Source organism: Hemitrygon akajei, chromosome 8 (assembly GCF_048418815.1).
Source record: "Hemitrygon akajei chromosome 8, sHemAka1.3, whole genome shotgun sequence".
Classification (NCBI taxonomy): domain Eukaryota; kingdom Metazoa; phylum Chordata; class Chondrichthyes; order Myliobatiformes; family Dasyatidae; genus Hemitrygon; species Hemitrygon akajei.
Genome location: NC_133131.1, coordinates 94,990,703 through 95,006,991, shown reverse-complemented (window position 1 = coordinate 95,006,991; position 16,289 = coordinate 94,990,703). Strand labels below are relative to the sequence as shown.

At 39.5% G+C, this 16,289-nt stretch overlaps 1 protein-coding gene across 6 annotated transcripts in view; it reads left to right on the top strand.

Moving 5' to 3' along the window:
- ppp1r9a (protein phosphatase 1, regulatory subunit 9A) overlaps positions 1 to 16,289 on the top strand; it is a 231,650-nt gene that overhangs the window by 113,918 nt on the left and 101,443 nt on the right. For all 6 annotated transcript variants that reach the window (XM_073054199.1, XM_073054197.1, XM_073054200.1 and 3 more), the window contains exons 6-7: positions 3,603 to 3,761; positions 8,137 to 8,190. In XM_073054199.1, coding sequence (XP_072910300.1) covers positions 3,603 to 3,761; positions 8,137 to 8,190 — 213 coding nt within the window. The remainder of the gene's footprint in view (positions 1 to 3,602; positions 3,762 to 8,136; positions 8,191 to 16,289) is intronic.

The window sequence follows — 16,289 nt, the reverse complement described above, 5'->3', positions numbered from 1 at the left end:
TGGTACATACAAGCATGATTTTGGTGAAAATGTAGATGAGTGGATTAGCAATTTTACAAATTGGTGGCATGGCAAAGAAGTGAAAAGGACTATCAAATAATACAGTGGGATATAGATCAGTTACAGATATGGGCAGAGAAGTAGCAGATGGAGTTTAATCTAAACACGTGTGAAGTGTTGCACTTCGGGGGGTAAAATAGAAGGAGAAAGTACACAATTAATGGTAGTCCCTTTAATAGCATTAAAGAACAGGAGGATCTTGGGGCCCAGGTCTGTAGTTTATTCAAGTTACTTTGGTGCTTATTAGAATTTGAGTTCTTAGAAGTTTTGATTATTCAAAAGATTTTTAGATAGGCACATTAATATGCAGGGAATGGTGGGATATAGATCATGATCAGGCAGGAGTGATTAATTTCTGAACATAAGAAAGCTGGAAATCCACAGCAACACACACAAAATGCTTGAGGAACTCAGCAGGTCAGGCAACATCTATGGAAATAAAATAGTTGACGTTTTGGGCTAAGACCCTTCTTAATTTAGCATCATGCTTTGTGGGTCAATGGGCTTGTCCCATTGCTGTAGTGTTCCTTTGTTAACTTTATTATTTAATTATTTTGGAATTTTTTGAATATAAGGATTATTGGAAAACCTTGACAGCTTTGGCTAATAGAAAACAACAATGGGTGTGGTTTGCCAGTCAAAAGTTTTTCAGATGAGTTTTGGGCACGTTCTGACCAGCCATGTGTCTAAATTCTCTTGCAAAAGGACCTGGAATCATATAGACAGACTGTTATTGCTGGGTCTCAGGACAGTCTTGACTGGATGGGTGCCTTGTTTGCATGCAGAAAGATCTACATGTGAGGTACTGATGCAATTCAAATGCAAATGGTGGGTCCCACTTGGTATAATCTGTGAAATTAACATAATTAACTATATGGAGAGGTTGTGTCATTAAATAATTACAGCATGTAACTTGTAATTTTTAAGATTATTCCCAGTTTTTATTGTGCTCATTTTATCATATACCAGTAGCTGAAAGTAATTGGGTTATTGAAATACAAACTACTGCTAAATTTGGAATTCTGAAATAAGGATGCAGCCTGTTGATATTTAGTGTGTCAGGCAGTGTTAGTGGAGGAAAACAAACAAATGTTCCGAGTCAAAGACTGTTAACACCCCCAAAACAAATTAGAGAAAGATGTTACTTTTCTGAAATCAACTTTGAGATTACACTTTGAAATACACACTCATTGTCCCAGTTGACTATTGTCAGCTCCTGTGTGACAATCTTGAAATTGGCCTTTCTCCAAATCCAGGGACACACTAACTCTGCCTAGATTAGAACAAAAAATGGGATGATGTTGAGGGAGAGTAAGGTAGGAAAGACGAAAATGAAGGCCAAATAACAGGGTGCAAATTGGATGATTAACCAGAGGAATGAAGGTGAAAAACAAAAAGATTCATATTGCAATAGGTCAATGTATTTTCAAAAATAAAAGGTGCTGAGGAGCTACAAAAGGCAAAGCCATTCCCAACACCTGAAATTACAAAGGACAGAACCAATGGTCATATTCTCAAAAACAGGTATGTGTAAATGGAAAAAGTCAAACACAATTCAGAAAGGTAAAGAAATGGAAACTTCTTGAGCAGCTGTTTCATGTGGTAAGCCACAAGTAGACATTAGCTGCTTTTTATTTAGCTAAACATTTTTCCTTTTGCAGAAAATGATGACCACTTTTTGAGTGAAATTGAAGGCCCATGCTATTGACCTAATTCCAATCACCAGCCAAGCAGATAGCTATTGCATTCTGTTTTAAAGCTAGAAGTACTTTGTGAGCACTTTAGAGCAGCAATTGCCTGGAAATTTCATCCCAAAGAAGAAGAAGCATTGTAAAGAGAGGATGAAGCAACAGTGACTTATAAGAGAAGTTAAAGACATCATAAAAGCAAAAGGGAGGGCATATAATATAGCAGAAAAAAGTGAGAAACAACAGGATTAGGAAGTTTAAAAAAACACAGAAAGGAACTAAAAAAGCCATTCGGAGAGAAAAGATGAATTATGAAGGTAAGCTAGCCAGTAATACAAGAGTGGATACTAAAAGTTTGTGTCAAAGGACACCAGCAGCATGCCAGAAATTTGAGAATATAAGGGAGCAGAAATAAGTATAGTCAGTATTTCTAAGGAGATGGTGAGTGTGAAGCTGAAAGGTCTATAGTTATATAAGCCACCTAGATCAGCTACAGTATACCCCATGGTTCTGAAAGAGGTAGCTGATGAAATTGTGGGGACATAAGTAGTGACCTTACAAGAATCACTAGATTCTGAAAAGCTTCCAAAGCACTGTCATTCCACCCTTTTTAAAAGAAAGGATGCAAAATTATAGGCTATTTAACTTGTTTTTAGTGGTTGTCTAGGTGTAGAGTTCATTATTAAGGATGAAGTTTGATGCTACTGGGTGATGCATGATTTCCTTAAGTGGAAATCTTTCCTGCAAATCTGTTAGGATTTTTTGAGGAAGCAACAGGTACGATAGACAAAGGAGAGTCAGTAGATGTTGTTTATTTGGATTTTCAGAAGACCTTTGACAAGGTGCCGCACATGAGGCTGCTAAACAAGATAAGAGCCCATGATATTACAAGTAAGGTACCACTGTTGATGGAAAATTGGTTGACTGGCAGAAAACAGAGAGCCTTTTCTGGTTGGCTGCCAGAGACTAGTGTTTTGCAGAGGTCAGTATTGTGTTTGGTACTTTTCATGTTGTATGTTAATGATCTGGATGATAGAGTTGATGGCTTTGTGGCCAAGTTTCCAGGTTCGTAGATGATACAAAGGTTGTTGGGGGTCAGGTATTGTTGAGGGATTGTGCAGAAGGACTTGGACAGATTGGGAGAATGGGCAAAGAAGTAGCAGATAGAAAACAGTGTACAGAAGTACTTTGGCAGAAGAAACAAAGGTATAGACTGTTTTCTGAAAGGGGAGCAAATTCAGAAATTGGAAGTGCAAAGGGGTTTGGGAGATCTCGTGCAGGATTCAATAAAGGTTAATTTCCAGATTGAGATGGTAGTGAGGGAGGCAAGTGTAATGTTAGCATTCATTTGGAGAGGCCTAGAATGTATTATCCCTTTATTTTTAATTCCGAATTTATTGAATTATTTGAACGTAAATATCCTGCTGCTATAATGGAATTTGTACTCTTGTCTCTGGGTCACTAGTACGAAAGTATTAGGCTAGCTGCCAAATTTTAACTTCCATACCGAAATACACATTATAAAACATAAAGAATCATACAGTATTCTGCTAAGCCTGATCACATATTACCGGTAATTTGTGTTAATAATTATTGCACACTTTACTCTACAACTAAATAGATATGGGTTGAACGGAAAATGATTCCAACTGTATTCATTTGTACTTGAATTCCCCAGATGTCATAATGCAACGTCTGTAGAATAGAAGTCCAACTCTTGTTCAGCAACTTATCATAATTAACTCATAACAAGTGAATGCACAATTTGATCTTGAATCCTTAATTTCAATTATATTGTATGTTCACGTATAGCTCGTAGTATTCATACTTTCAAAACTATGATTTGATGTTAAGACAGGAGAATATGCCACTGATGAAGATGATGATGGTGAAGTGGGCTCAGTGCTTACAGGTGGTGACATGGCGATTGAAGTGTTTGACCTGCCTGAAACTGGGGATGTGCTTTCTCCCACAGAAGTGGATGCCAACAAGATTACTCACAAATTCAAAGAGGTAACTAGGAATACAATTTAATCACAAGAAATCAAGTAAAGAAATTGTTATAGTAGTATGATATAAGATTTTAAAGTGTACATCTTAATACAAATTTGCATAAAAGTCCTGATGGTTCTTTGTAAAATACTAATTGGGTTACATTTGCAGTTTTTATTTGTACAATCCTGGGCATCACATTTTGGGAAAGATATAAAGGCCATAGCGAAGGTACAGCTGGGATCACTTCCTTTATTGAGGTACTTCGGTTATGTTGATCGACTTGAGAAGCGGAGTTGTTCTTTTTGGAACATAGAAGATTTAAATGAATTTAATAGAAAATAAAAATCATGAAGGGCCTAATCTAGATAGAAGGTGTCTTTCCCCATTAGCAGAAAGATTGTGATTCAGAAGATAAAGTATCATGAGGTAGAATTTTTTTGAGCAGCAGGTCATTAGAATTTAGACTGCACTGCCAAGGGTGTAGTGAAGGCACAAATAATCATGCTGTTAAAAGGGAGCTACACAAAGTATTTTAGGACCATAAGATATAGAAGCAGAATTAGGCCACTTGGCCCATTGAGTCTGCTCTGCCATTTCATCATGGCTGATCCAATTTTCCTCTCAGCTCCAATCACCTACCTTCTCCCCGTATCCCTTCATGCCCTGAAGAAAAACAAATGTAGAGTTATTGGGCGAAAGTAGTGGACTACAGCAAACAGCAGTGGAATTGGTCTAATTAATTCCAACTCTATTTAATCGTTTCTCCCCTAAGATCATACAGTATACTGAAAGCAATGCTAGTGGATATTTTCAGTCTTGGATTTCTAAACTAATTTTAAAAGATCTGGATTTGTACCATATCTTCCATGCTTATTCAAAGTCTAACCTGCTTTATGGCCAAAATGTACGGCTCTATTATTCACTATTGTGTAAAGGTGGAGTACAATTTCTACATAACCAGCTCCCACAAGTGGCAATGAGATAATGACCTTTATTTGAGATATGCTGATTAAAGTATTAATTCCCTTGCACGTATTCAGAATTGTATCATTGCCAATGCAACTTTCTTTCAGTACGGCACTGGAATTTTAGATTAGATATTTGTGCTTAAGGTTTTGGGTAAAGCCCTGTATATATAACCTGGTTACGAGGCAAGAGCGTTGTAAGTAAGTCAGCAATGACAACTTGATCTTCCAGCGCTAATAATAAGCATGTCAATATATTTTCTATATTATTGCATAATTGTATTTATTTATGCTGTAAGAAATCAGAATCCGGTTTAATATCACCAGTATATGTCACGAGATTTGTTGGCTTTGTGGCAACAGTACAGTGCATATAAGTACTGTATGTAAACACATTTTTGAAGTTGAAACAATCTTAGCATCATTATCTTGCATACATATTCCACATATTTGATGTATTAACTAAGGATACAGGACTTATCTACTTTGTCAGCAGTAAATTAATTCCAACTTGACATTGGTGTTTAAGGAAAGATCAGGAAAATTGGAATTTTACTTAGGAAATGTTTATTTCCCATTTTCAATCCTCCCATACAGTGGTTTGCTGTGACAGTTCCAGTATTCAAATCAGGAAACATTTTGAGTGAAATATTTAGCCTGAGTTAGTACCATCAATTAAATCATACCTTCTTGATATGCAAATAGAAAGATATGGAACATGATTTTAAAACACTGAATATTTATAAGTCAAATCCAACAACAGTGGTTGTTCCTCAAAATAGGTGTGATGTCCACCTTGAAGTTGCAATACATTGATAATACAGCATGAGACTTTGCTCGTTTAAAATAATCATACGTCTGTCATGTTTTGATAAATTTCTGTTGTAATGCTGAAGTATTTTGTAACATTGACTGATAGTCACTGTTGGCCAACACATTGTACTAGAAGTATTTAAGTTACTTTGCAATGAAAGCAAATAAGTAGTTTGATACCAAGCTGTTGAAGGAATAATGAATTTGAAGTTACAAATTGGAAGCAACTTAGCTCCTTTTACTTGAGGAAAATCACTCTAAGCCTATTGGTCTTATTAGAGACAAATCGTATGCATAATATAATAAAGTTTAAAAAAAAGAGGTTATTCAGTCTTATGAGGCTTTATCAAATCTATCTGGCAAACAAAACCATCTAGTTACATTCACCTGCTCTCTTCCCTCTATAATCCGGCACCATTGGGACCCGAGGTGTGTCAGATTAGTGGAAATGCCGAATTACAGAAGGATCACATTAAGCAATAGCTAACTGCCTCATCATACTTCTAAAATATCATGTAAATCAGAACAAGTTAGATAATAATGAAACAGAAATATTAAATAATTAGCAAGTGAAATTTTAATAAAGTAATATACTGTACAGGCACAGATAAAATAAAGGGTAAAGGTAAGTGTACAGGAATTAACTTAAACAGAACAGTTGAGCACTTCCGCTTCTAAAGTGGGATGTTTAATATACCTTCAGGCAAAGTTACATGTCTGCAATTGTGGTGCTCTCAGGATCATCAACTTCTTCATCTTGAAAAATGAGTGAAGCATCAGGAATCGGTGCCGAAACTGGCACAACAGTTTCTTCAAAAACTGTTGATGTTGGTGGCAGCATATTTTAGTGAGCAGAAGTCAGAGAAAGGTCTTCTATATGCCACATTTCACGCAACCGCCAGGCTGCCGGGGATTCGGTGCTGGGCTCTTCCCTCTTCACTCGCAGTTACTGAGGGAATCCTCATTAGTTTCTTTTCCTCTGCTTAGTAATGTGCTTAAATTCAGCAGGTCGCCACATCTGATCTGAGGTTGTAGGCAGAAGAGAACAGAGTGCCGGCCGAGCGACGCCGGAGGGCAGTGCGCGACGGCTGGCAGGCAGGCGAGTAGGCAGACCAACCCAGTGCACGCCAGCTCCCCCGATATTGGCGGGTGAGACAGACGGGTGCCAGGTGGCCACACTTCACGCAAATGATATTAATAAATGCAGGAAAACAAGCAGGAATCATCTGTTTGTGCTTACAAGAGCGTGCCAACACGTGAACAGATCTAGTGCAACCAAAACAATGCTCAGCAGATTGGAACGGTGGCCCGGGAAATTTGAAACTACAGTTGTGCGGAAAATTTGAAATCAGTGCTGGATTATCAAAGGAACCAGATTACAGGTAGTTGGATTAGTGAAGGTTGACTGTACACAAATCTACTCCAGAACTTATAACATTACAGTCTGAATAAACTCTTCTTGGGCTTCCACCTGGCTACAGTTATTGATGTATTGACATCTCAATGATAATCTGCCATCTTCTTCTGGGATGATGCCTGGGCAATGTCTCGGCCAGTGGTATTTATACTCCCACAGTCTGTCTCTCCTGATTGGCTAGTCCTCATCCAATCGGGTTTCTGCTCTTCCACCATGTTTACAATGGAATTCCAGTTCCTAATTAGAATTCCAGTTTTCCTGTGGAAACCCGCATCAAGGGGCACAAGAGGTATATCCTTTTGACTTATCCAGAGAAATTGGCAATAGCAGATCACTGCATTCACAATGGCCATAGAATTGGCTTTTGGGGCCACCTAGTAAAGAAAGCCATTGAAAGAAAACTGGAGGAACAGAATTTTAACAAAGGTGAAGATCTTGCTCTAAGTAAAACCTGGAATTTGATTGTAAACAAGGTGGGAGAGTGGAAACCTGATTGGATGAGGACTAACCAATCAGGAGGGATGGACAATGAGGGTATAAATACCACTGGATTAGATATGTCCAGGCATCATCCCTGCCTGAAGATGAAGGCAGAGTTTGTCAACGAAACGTCGGTTATAATTGATACCCATACCCAGTTGGAGGCCCAAGAAGAGTTTATTCATCATATTATGATGGGAAAGCACTAGATTCTTTATCTACAGTCTGTTTCAAAAGTACATAACTTAGTTACTATCCGACAGGAAATATCCCCTATAATCTTGATACTGGAATGTGATTAATAAGGAATAAATGACAATGACTTAATTTAAGTTAGAGAAAAAACACAGAGAAAGTTCACCTGCAGTTTGCAAAAATGTTGCATGTAGACTGATGGTGAAACTAAAGTTGAGTTGAGAAACTTGTAAGGTAATTAGTGTCAAGTTGAATTAGTGTTTGAACATTAATTTTGAGTTTGATTTAGTTGTTCATGCTCCTTGTAATATGTTAAGGCTGAAGATGTGAGGAAATAAATCATTGGTAATGGCTGAATATAATAGGAATTGTCATGAAAGTCATCACAGAAGGAGCACCCTTAAAGTTATAATTACAGTTTAGATGGAATGGTTTGAATTTTTGAACCTAGAGCATTTTTTGTCAAAGGTCTTTCAAATGTTGTTGAATTTGCTGTTTGACCATCTTATTTTGATCCATTTAGCTACAGATTAAGCATTTTGTTACTGAAGCTGAAATTCAGAAAATGAAAGCCAAGGTAAGATGCTGTGAAACAGTTGTTTTGATATTTTGTTAACATTTTTCTCTATTTTAAGGTCCATATTTTGGCAACTAATGTTTTCAATGAATCGAATTAAATTACTTTGTTGGTCCAATATTTTAATCTCAAAAATGAATCAAACAGGACTAAAGAGCAAAATGTAAAGGGATTTTATTCCTGCCTATAGTCTTGAGCTATGAGATGATCTTTTTTGAAATGTGCTATCCACGGAACATTCAGCATCACAGATGAACTGCAATGGCATCAGCTGTTGCTTAAGCTGCAAAAGGTAGATGCAGCCACCACTGTGATTCATGGTAGGGATGCTGTGATTTTGATGACGTGTGGTGTTTGGTTTACGTCAAACATAGCATTTAGTCGGATAGCTAGAAAGCTCCATTTTGGTTTAATTGGACCATAGAGCCGCCTTCCAGATGACTTCAAAATTTCCACATGCCTTCTGGCAAACTCAAGCTGAGATTTCATGCGATTTTTTTTCAATAGTTGCTACCTCTTCGCCACTTTCCCATAAAGTTGCAACTGGTGAAGCATCTGTGCAACAGTTACATGCACAGTCCCTCCCATCTCAGCCACTGAAGCTTGTAACTCCACCGGGGATGTCATAGGTTTCTCGGTGGCTTCCCTCACTAATCCCCTTGCACAGTCGCTTAGTTTTTGAGAGCAGCCTGCTCTAGCGAGATTTACATTCTTTCCATTTCTTGTTGATTAATTTAACAGTACCCCAAGGGGTAGTCAGTGACTTGGAAATTTTCTTTTAACCATCTTCTCACTTGAGCTTTTCAATAACCTTTTTTTGAGGAGTTGCTTGAGTGTTCTTTTGCCTTCATGGTGTAGTTTTTGCCGGGATACTGACTCACCAGTAGCTGGACTTTCCAGTTACAGGTTTATCTTTACTACGATCAATTGAAACACCTTGACTGCACACAGATCTCTGTTGAACTAATTATGTGACTTCTAAAACCAATTGTTTGCATCAGTGATGATTTGGTATGTCATATTGAAAGGAGTGAATACATGCAATCAATTATTTTGTGTTTTATATTTTTAATTAATTTAGATCACTTTTTAGAGATCTGTTTTCACTTTGACATGTCTTTTTCTGTTGATCAGTGTAAAAAAAATCAATTTAAATCCACTGTGATTCAATGCTGTAAATTAATAAAAACATGAAAGCTTCTAAGGCAGTGGTTCCCAATGTGGGGCGTATGCCCCACGGGGGGTAATTTGATTTTTAAGGGGGGCAATTCGAGAATGAGTTATTAACAGTGAATTTTTTCTAGTAAGTCTGTGTGAGTATGAGTGTGTGTGCGAGTTAATACATATGTGTATATACAGTATGCATACATAAAAATACTTGTGTGTATGTACGTGTAATTGCATATGTACTGCATAAATAGTTTATCACCATCATTACAACCATCAAATGGCTTTCATAATTAAATTAATGAATTGACTGATGTCGGAAGGAACGAATGAACAAGTCCAAACGCGTAAGAAACTCGTACGAGGTCGCGCCAATGCTGCTTTTTGCAGTAGCTTTCGGTTCTTGGTGGTGTGAAGGTGTGTACATTGCGTCATCTCTTTTAAACGGTGTATCTGTCTTTGTATGCTGTAGAAACGAATCGGCATTGTTTTATTTATTTATTATTATTATTTTAATATCACTTAATGTTCTTTTTTTTTTACAATTTCTTAGTAATTTCTCCCTCAGAATTTTAACAGTCCTTTGGTTCTTTTATTTTTCTCTTTCATGAATGCCATGTTCTTTGGAAGCTTGTTTAAACCAAGTTAATGGTCTTTTAGGCTTCCTCCAGGTGAATAGGAGTTCACTTTTTGAATAATAAGAATTATATATCACCACAGGGGGCATCAGGATTTCAGAGGTGATTAGGTGGGGCATGGCCAAAAAAAGGTTGGGAACCACTGTTCTAAGGGGAGTGAATGCTTTTTGTAGACACCATAGATAAGGTGAATGATAAGTCTTTTCCACAAGTTAAAGAAGTCAAAACTAAGAGACATAGGTTTAGGGTGAGATGGGTAAAATTTAAAAGGGACTAGAAGGGAAACATTTCATGCAGAGGGTGGTGAATATATGGAATGAGCTGCAAAGGAAGTGGTTGAGGCAAGTATAGAAGGAACGGTTGGATACGTACATGGAGAGTTGGGGCTGAGAGAGGGAGATTTTATTTGTCATATGTACATCAAAACAAAGTAAAGCACGGTGTCAACAACCAATATAGTGCAGATGTGTGCTGGGAGAAGCGTGCAAGTGTCACCATGTTTACAGCGCCAATGTAGTGTGCCCACAACTTACTAGCCCTAGCCTATACATCTTTAGAATGTGGGAGAAGGAGGTTTCCGGTGACGTCATCATTGAGAATGGCAGCTTAAGTCACTAGCTCCTCCGGAAAAACGCATATTAAGCCCCGTTAACCCATCAAATATAATATTTTTCAAAAAATATTTGAACTGAAAAGAGGAGCAAGAATGGGGAGAAGAAATGGAAATAAAAAAGCGACACTGCGGATCCTGCGTCCTAGAGGAGAGCCGACCACGTGCTAGCGAGGCGGCTGCTGGGCCTTGTTCGGTCGAAGGAGCGAATGTCTTCGAAATCCTGAAAGAAATAATGGAGGTCTAGAAAGATATAAAGCAGCAGCTCTGTGATATTAAGGCAGAGCTCGCCAGCATTAATCAAAAAATAGCGGTGGCAGAGACTCGAGAAAGTGGAAGATCGCATTCAAAATGTGGAACGGATACTGAGCAAGAGAATAAAAATAATACATCACCAAGAAGGTAAACTGCTTGACCTGGAGGGAAGATCACGGCGGAAAAATATTAGAATCTATAATGTTCCCGAAGGAGCGGAGGGCTCGTCCATGACGGAGTTTGTTGGAAAGTTACTGCGGGATGCGCTGTATCTTCCCCCGGCTATGAAGCTGGAAGTCAAAAGAGCTCGCCACGCGTTAGTCCCAAAACCTACCCAGGATAGAAAGCCACACTCAATAATAATTAAATTCCTTCAGTACAGCACCAAGGTGGAGATTCTACAAAGGGCCTGGGGTAAGAAGAGAGTGTTTTTAGAGGATAAATTAATATATTTTGACCAAGATTACCTCCCCGCGGTCCTCCAGAAACGCAAAGAATACTCCGAAGTAAAGTGAGTACTAAAGCAAAATAAGATTAGATTTCAAACTCCGTACCCTGCTAAACTTCGAGTGTTTTATGACAACGGGACGCGGTTGTACCAGACAGTGGAAGTGGTGACTACAGACATGAAGGCCAGACGGTTGCCTGTCAGCATGACCAAAACGACTGAAAGCCTGACTGAAGAATTATCCTGCTCTACTTGGGAAATAATGAGAGAATCAAGAAGGCAGGAGCTGGGAGGAGGCCGAGAGAAATATATTAGGAAGAGACCAGGAGTTTCCTAAAGACAGTCCTCACCCCCTTCAGAAGAGCCATAAGGTTTAGCTAACTTTAAAAATGTTTCCTGGGTGTCAACATCTCTATCTTGTGCTCAGCATATTGATGCAGTTACAAAGAAGGCACAATAGCAGTTATATATAATTAGAAGTTTGAAGAGAATTGGTATGTCACCAAAGACATGCATAAATTTCTACAAATGTACCGTGGAGAACATCCTAACTGGCTGCATCACTGTCTGGTATGGGGAGGGGGCCACTGCACAGGATTGAAATAAGCTGCAAAAAGTAATATACTCAGTTCCTTGATGAGCACTAGGCTCCCCAGCATCCAGGACATCTTCAAGGAGTGATACCTCAAAAAGACGGCATCATTAAGGACCCCATCATCCAGGATATACCCTCTTCTCATTGCTGTCATCAGGGAGGAGGTCCAAGAGCCTGAAGGCACATGCTGAGTGATTCAGGAATAGCTTCTTCTTCTCTGCCATCAGATTTCTGAATGGACATTGAACCCGTGAACACTACCTCACTACTTTTATTTATTTTATAATAAATTACACTTTTTAATTAATATGTATTGCTGTGTTCTGCTGCCGCATAACAACAAATTTCATGGCGCATGCCGGTGATGTTAGGCCTGATTCTGATTCTGTTAACTTTGTCTCTGTCAGAATGTTACATCCTCACCACTGAACCTACATTCGAGTCTCTAGCTAGGATGGCTCTATACCCTGTCTGTCTCAAAGACTGCCTTCTTTCACATTAGGATCATTATTCTCTGGAGACTCAAGAGACTGCAGATACTCAGATCTAGAACGGAAAAAGAAAACTGCTGGAGGAACTGGCAAGGCAGTATCTATGGAAGGAAGTGGACACGACATTTTTGCTCAAGACCCTTCATCTGGATTGGAAGATAGAGAGGAAATAGCCACTATAAAGAGGTTGTGTGGGTGATAGGGTAAGGGCTGGTGTGGAGGAATGATTGGCAATTGGAGGAAGGAAGGATGGAGCAAGGGAGGTGTGATGGGCAGATGGAAATGGGGATGGGGGAGATCCTGTTGGAAAAGTGTGTAGGTGATAATGCGGTAGGTTGGGAATGGGATAGCAACTGGATGATAGTGAGCTTGGGATGTCTGTGTTTGTGTGTAGAAGGATCTGAATACAATAGGAGAGTGAAGATACAGTCATAAAGCAAGGAAGCAGGCTATTTGACCTAATCTGGTCCATTTTAAGTAAGGTTTCCATCAAATCTAGTCCTATTTACCCATGTTGGTCCATATTCCTCTAAAACACTGCTGTCCACGTACTGTCCAATTGCCTTTTAAATTTTTATAATTTACCTGCCTCAGCCACTTCCTTTGGCAGCTCATTTTATGTGCAGACCACTCTCTGGGTGAAAGGTTGCCCCTGTGGTTCCTATTAAATCTCTCCCCTCTCACCTTAAACCTATATCCGTTTGTTCTTCATTCCTTAACCTTGAGTAAAGACTGTGTGCATTCACCCCTTCTATGCCCCTCATAAGATCCACCCCTAGGGCTCTAATGAATAAAGTCCCAACCTACTCAACCTCTCTATAAATCAGTCCCTTGAATATTGGCAATGTCCTCAATAATTTCTGCATTGTTTCTAGCTTAATGACTTACAGGCTTCTCTTGCGATGTTACTTGTTAGCCCCTTGCTAACAGCCACTAGAGTTGTGGTAAGAAAACCACCTTTCTCAAACTCCATATGTCTAGGGTCAGTATGACTTGGGTCCCACCAAAAACCAGGAAGTTGGGATGTCTCAACCACCCGAACCCAGATCTGTGCGAATATTGTATAAATACTACCCCTATGCAATTAGCTGTCGGCAAGAAATAACAGATTGTACACTGCATTCAAATATAAAGCAAGTATATTTGCAAATTTTAGCTTTATCGAACAGTTGGAAGCAAAAAGAAATAAACAAGAAGGGCCCATTATAATTAAACAGTCAAATGTGCACATTAAGTTGGAGCTCATCTTGAAGTTGTCTTTCACATGTACGCAAGACCACTATCTGTGCGAAAGCACATACCACCTTCTGAATGTCACTTGAAATCCATCTCGAAAAAAACGAGCTCTCCCCAGGGGAGTATTGATCCTTCATCCTTGAAGCCATTCATCTGCATAAAGCACCTTGTGCAACAGGGACGGCATCCTCAGCCATCTGCCCTCTTTTCTTCCCCCAGCTCCCACCAAAAAGACTTTGACCCACATCAGTATCTGTCACAAAAACCTCACTTCCCAGCATTCACTAGAACCTTTTCCCAATTCACCATCCTGATCGGCTGACATAGCATTCCTAAGTTAAACAACATAGCCCTTTATCTTTAGCTCAAACTCAAATATGCTAAAAACAGAACAGACTGTTCTGATAGATCTGCTAAAATGAAATACCTACAGCATAGCAGTAAAAATCTTAACCAGGGCTTTACACTCTTTCTGCTCTGCCCCCCCCCCCCCCCAAACTAATCAAGTCATGTCCTCATGACTTTTAAATTCATCATAATTACACAGTTTTTAAAAGAATTTTGTGATGTCAGGACCTTCAATCTATTTGTAAATCGTAGGGACATATCTCATTAAGGGATAGATGCAACACTCTGTTTCCCTGGTGTATTATAGATCAGCCTTTCTGGAAGTTTCCTGACTCTTTGAGTCCTCTTTATCCCATCTTCAGCTCCTCCAGCTTCAACCACCCCTTGTGACACTTCCTGACTACTAGAGAGTGCCGCCTCCTGCCTATCACTCATGTCTTCCAGTAGCTCAGGTCCTTCTGCTCCATGACTGAATTTAACTTCCTTCAGCTTAAGCAGATGCTACCAAACATCTTCATCCTCTACTGGTGCTAACCGACAAGACCTCTCTCAGAAAGCAATATCCTTGGTCGCTCTAATAGTGTGGCAAGTACTCCTGGAGTAACCAACATCAGACTTCTCAGTAGAAAATGCATCTTAGCGTCTCAACATTATCACAGTTAGTCTACTTTTCCATTCCTTAGATATTCTGGCAAATTTGGGGGTTCCTGTCACTCCAGTTACTCCTCCAGAACATAACATTACAGGTTTATACTGGGTGTACCACACAGTTCTTCATTTCTGCTTAGGAGGAATTTGCATCTTCTCAAAAGCAGATCTGAACACAGGGTGAATGGACAAGGTTTTCAAAAAGTTCTCTCCATTTCTCTCCTTCAATGCTCCCATGAGCCTTCTCATAATGTCTGTCTTTGTTCCCACAAGAATGGAAGCTTCACCCTTTGGAATCAGATCAGGGCGGACCAACACTGGTGTGTTTAATAGTCTCAGTTACTGCAACATCTACTTTCAAAACCTCCAGCTTCAACGATAAGTAACTATTAGGGGCACTGAGTGGCGTCAATGGTAAATGTGTCAAATACCAGTGTATATTATACACTTACCATATACTTCCTTGAGACTAAATTTTTTGCAGGAACTTACAGAAAATAAGCAGCACAATAAAACTTTATGAAGAACTATACATTAACAAGTAAAGACTGACAAACAACCAATGTGCAAAAGAAGGTGAACTGCAAATAAAAAATAATACTGAGATCATGAGTTGTGAAGAGTCCTTGAAAGTAAGTTTATCAGTCATAGAATGAGTTTAGTATCGTCGTGAATGCCAGTTCAGGGACCTGATAGTAGTAAGGTAAGAACTGTTTGTGACTCTAGTGGTGTGGGGCCTAAAGCTTCTTTATCCTCCTGCCCATTAGTAGTAGTGAGAAGATGACATGGCCTCGATAGTGGGAGGTCCTTGATAATGGATGCTGCTCTCCACTAAATATATTCAATGGTAGGGAGGGCTTTGCCTGTGATGGACTGGGCTGTATCCACTACTTTCTGTAGCCTTTTCCATTCAGGACATTGATGCTTCCATACCAGGCTGTGAAGCGACCAGTTAGTATACTCTCTACTGTGCATCTTTAGAGATTTGTCAAAGTTTTTGATGACATACTGAATCTAAGGAAGGCGACGGGCCCAGATGGCATCCCGGGACGGGTTCTCTGGGCCTGTGCAAGTGAGCTAGCTGGAGTGTTTGCTGACATCTTCAACTGCTTCCTGCTTCAGTCTAAGATCCCCTCGTGTTTTAAGAAGGCAATAATAATCCCGGTGCTGAAGAAAAGCAAGGTGGCATGCCTGAATGACCAGCGACCTGTGGCTGTAACATCAATTGCTATGAAGTGCTTTGAGTGATTGGTTATGGCACACATCAACCATAACCTACCGGTCAACCTTGATGCTTAGCAATTTGCTTACCGGGGCAACAGGTCAACGGCAGATGCCATCTCTCTGGCACTACATTCCTCCTTAGAACACCTGGAGAATAAAGACGCATATGTAAGGCTCCTTTTCATCGACTACAGCTCTACCTTTAATACCATAATTCCAAATAAACTGATTCCTAAGCTCCGGAACCTGGGTCTTAGCACTCAGATCTGCAGCTGGATCTTCAAATTAGACAGGACCCAGGCTGTAAAGATAGGGGACAAGCTCTCCTCTACAATCACTCTGAGCACCGGTGCCCCACAAGGCTGTGTACTCAGCCCCCTGCTGTACTCACTGTACACCCATGATTGTGTAGCCAAGCTTCCATCAAACTCAATATATA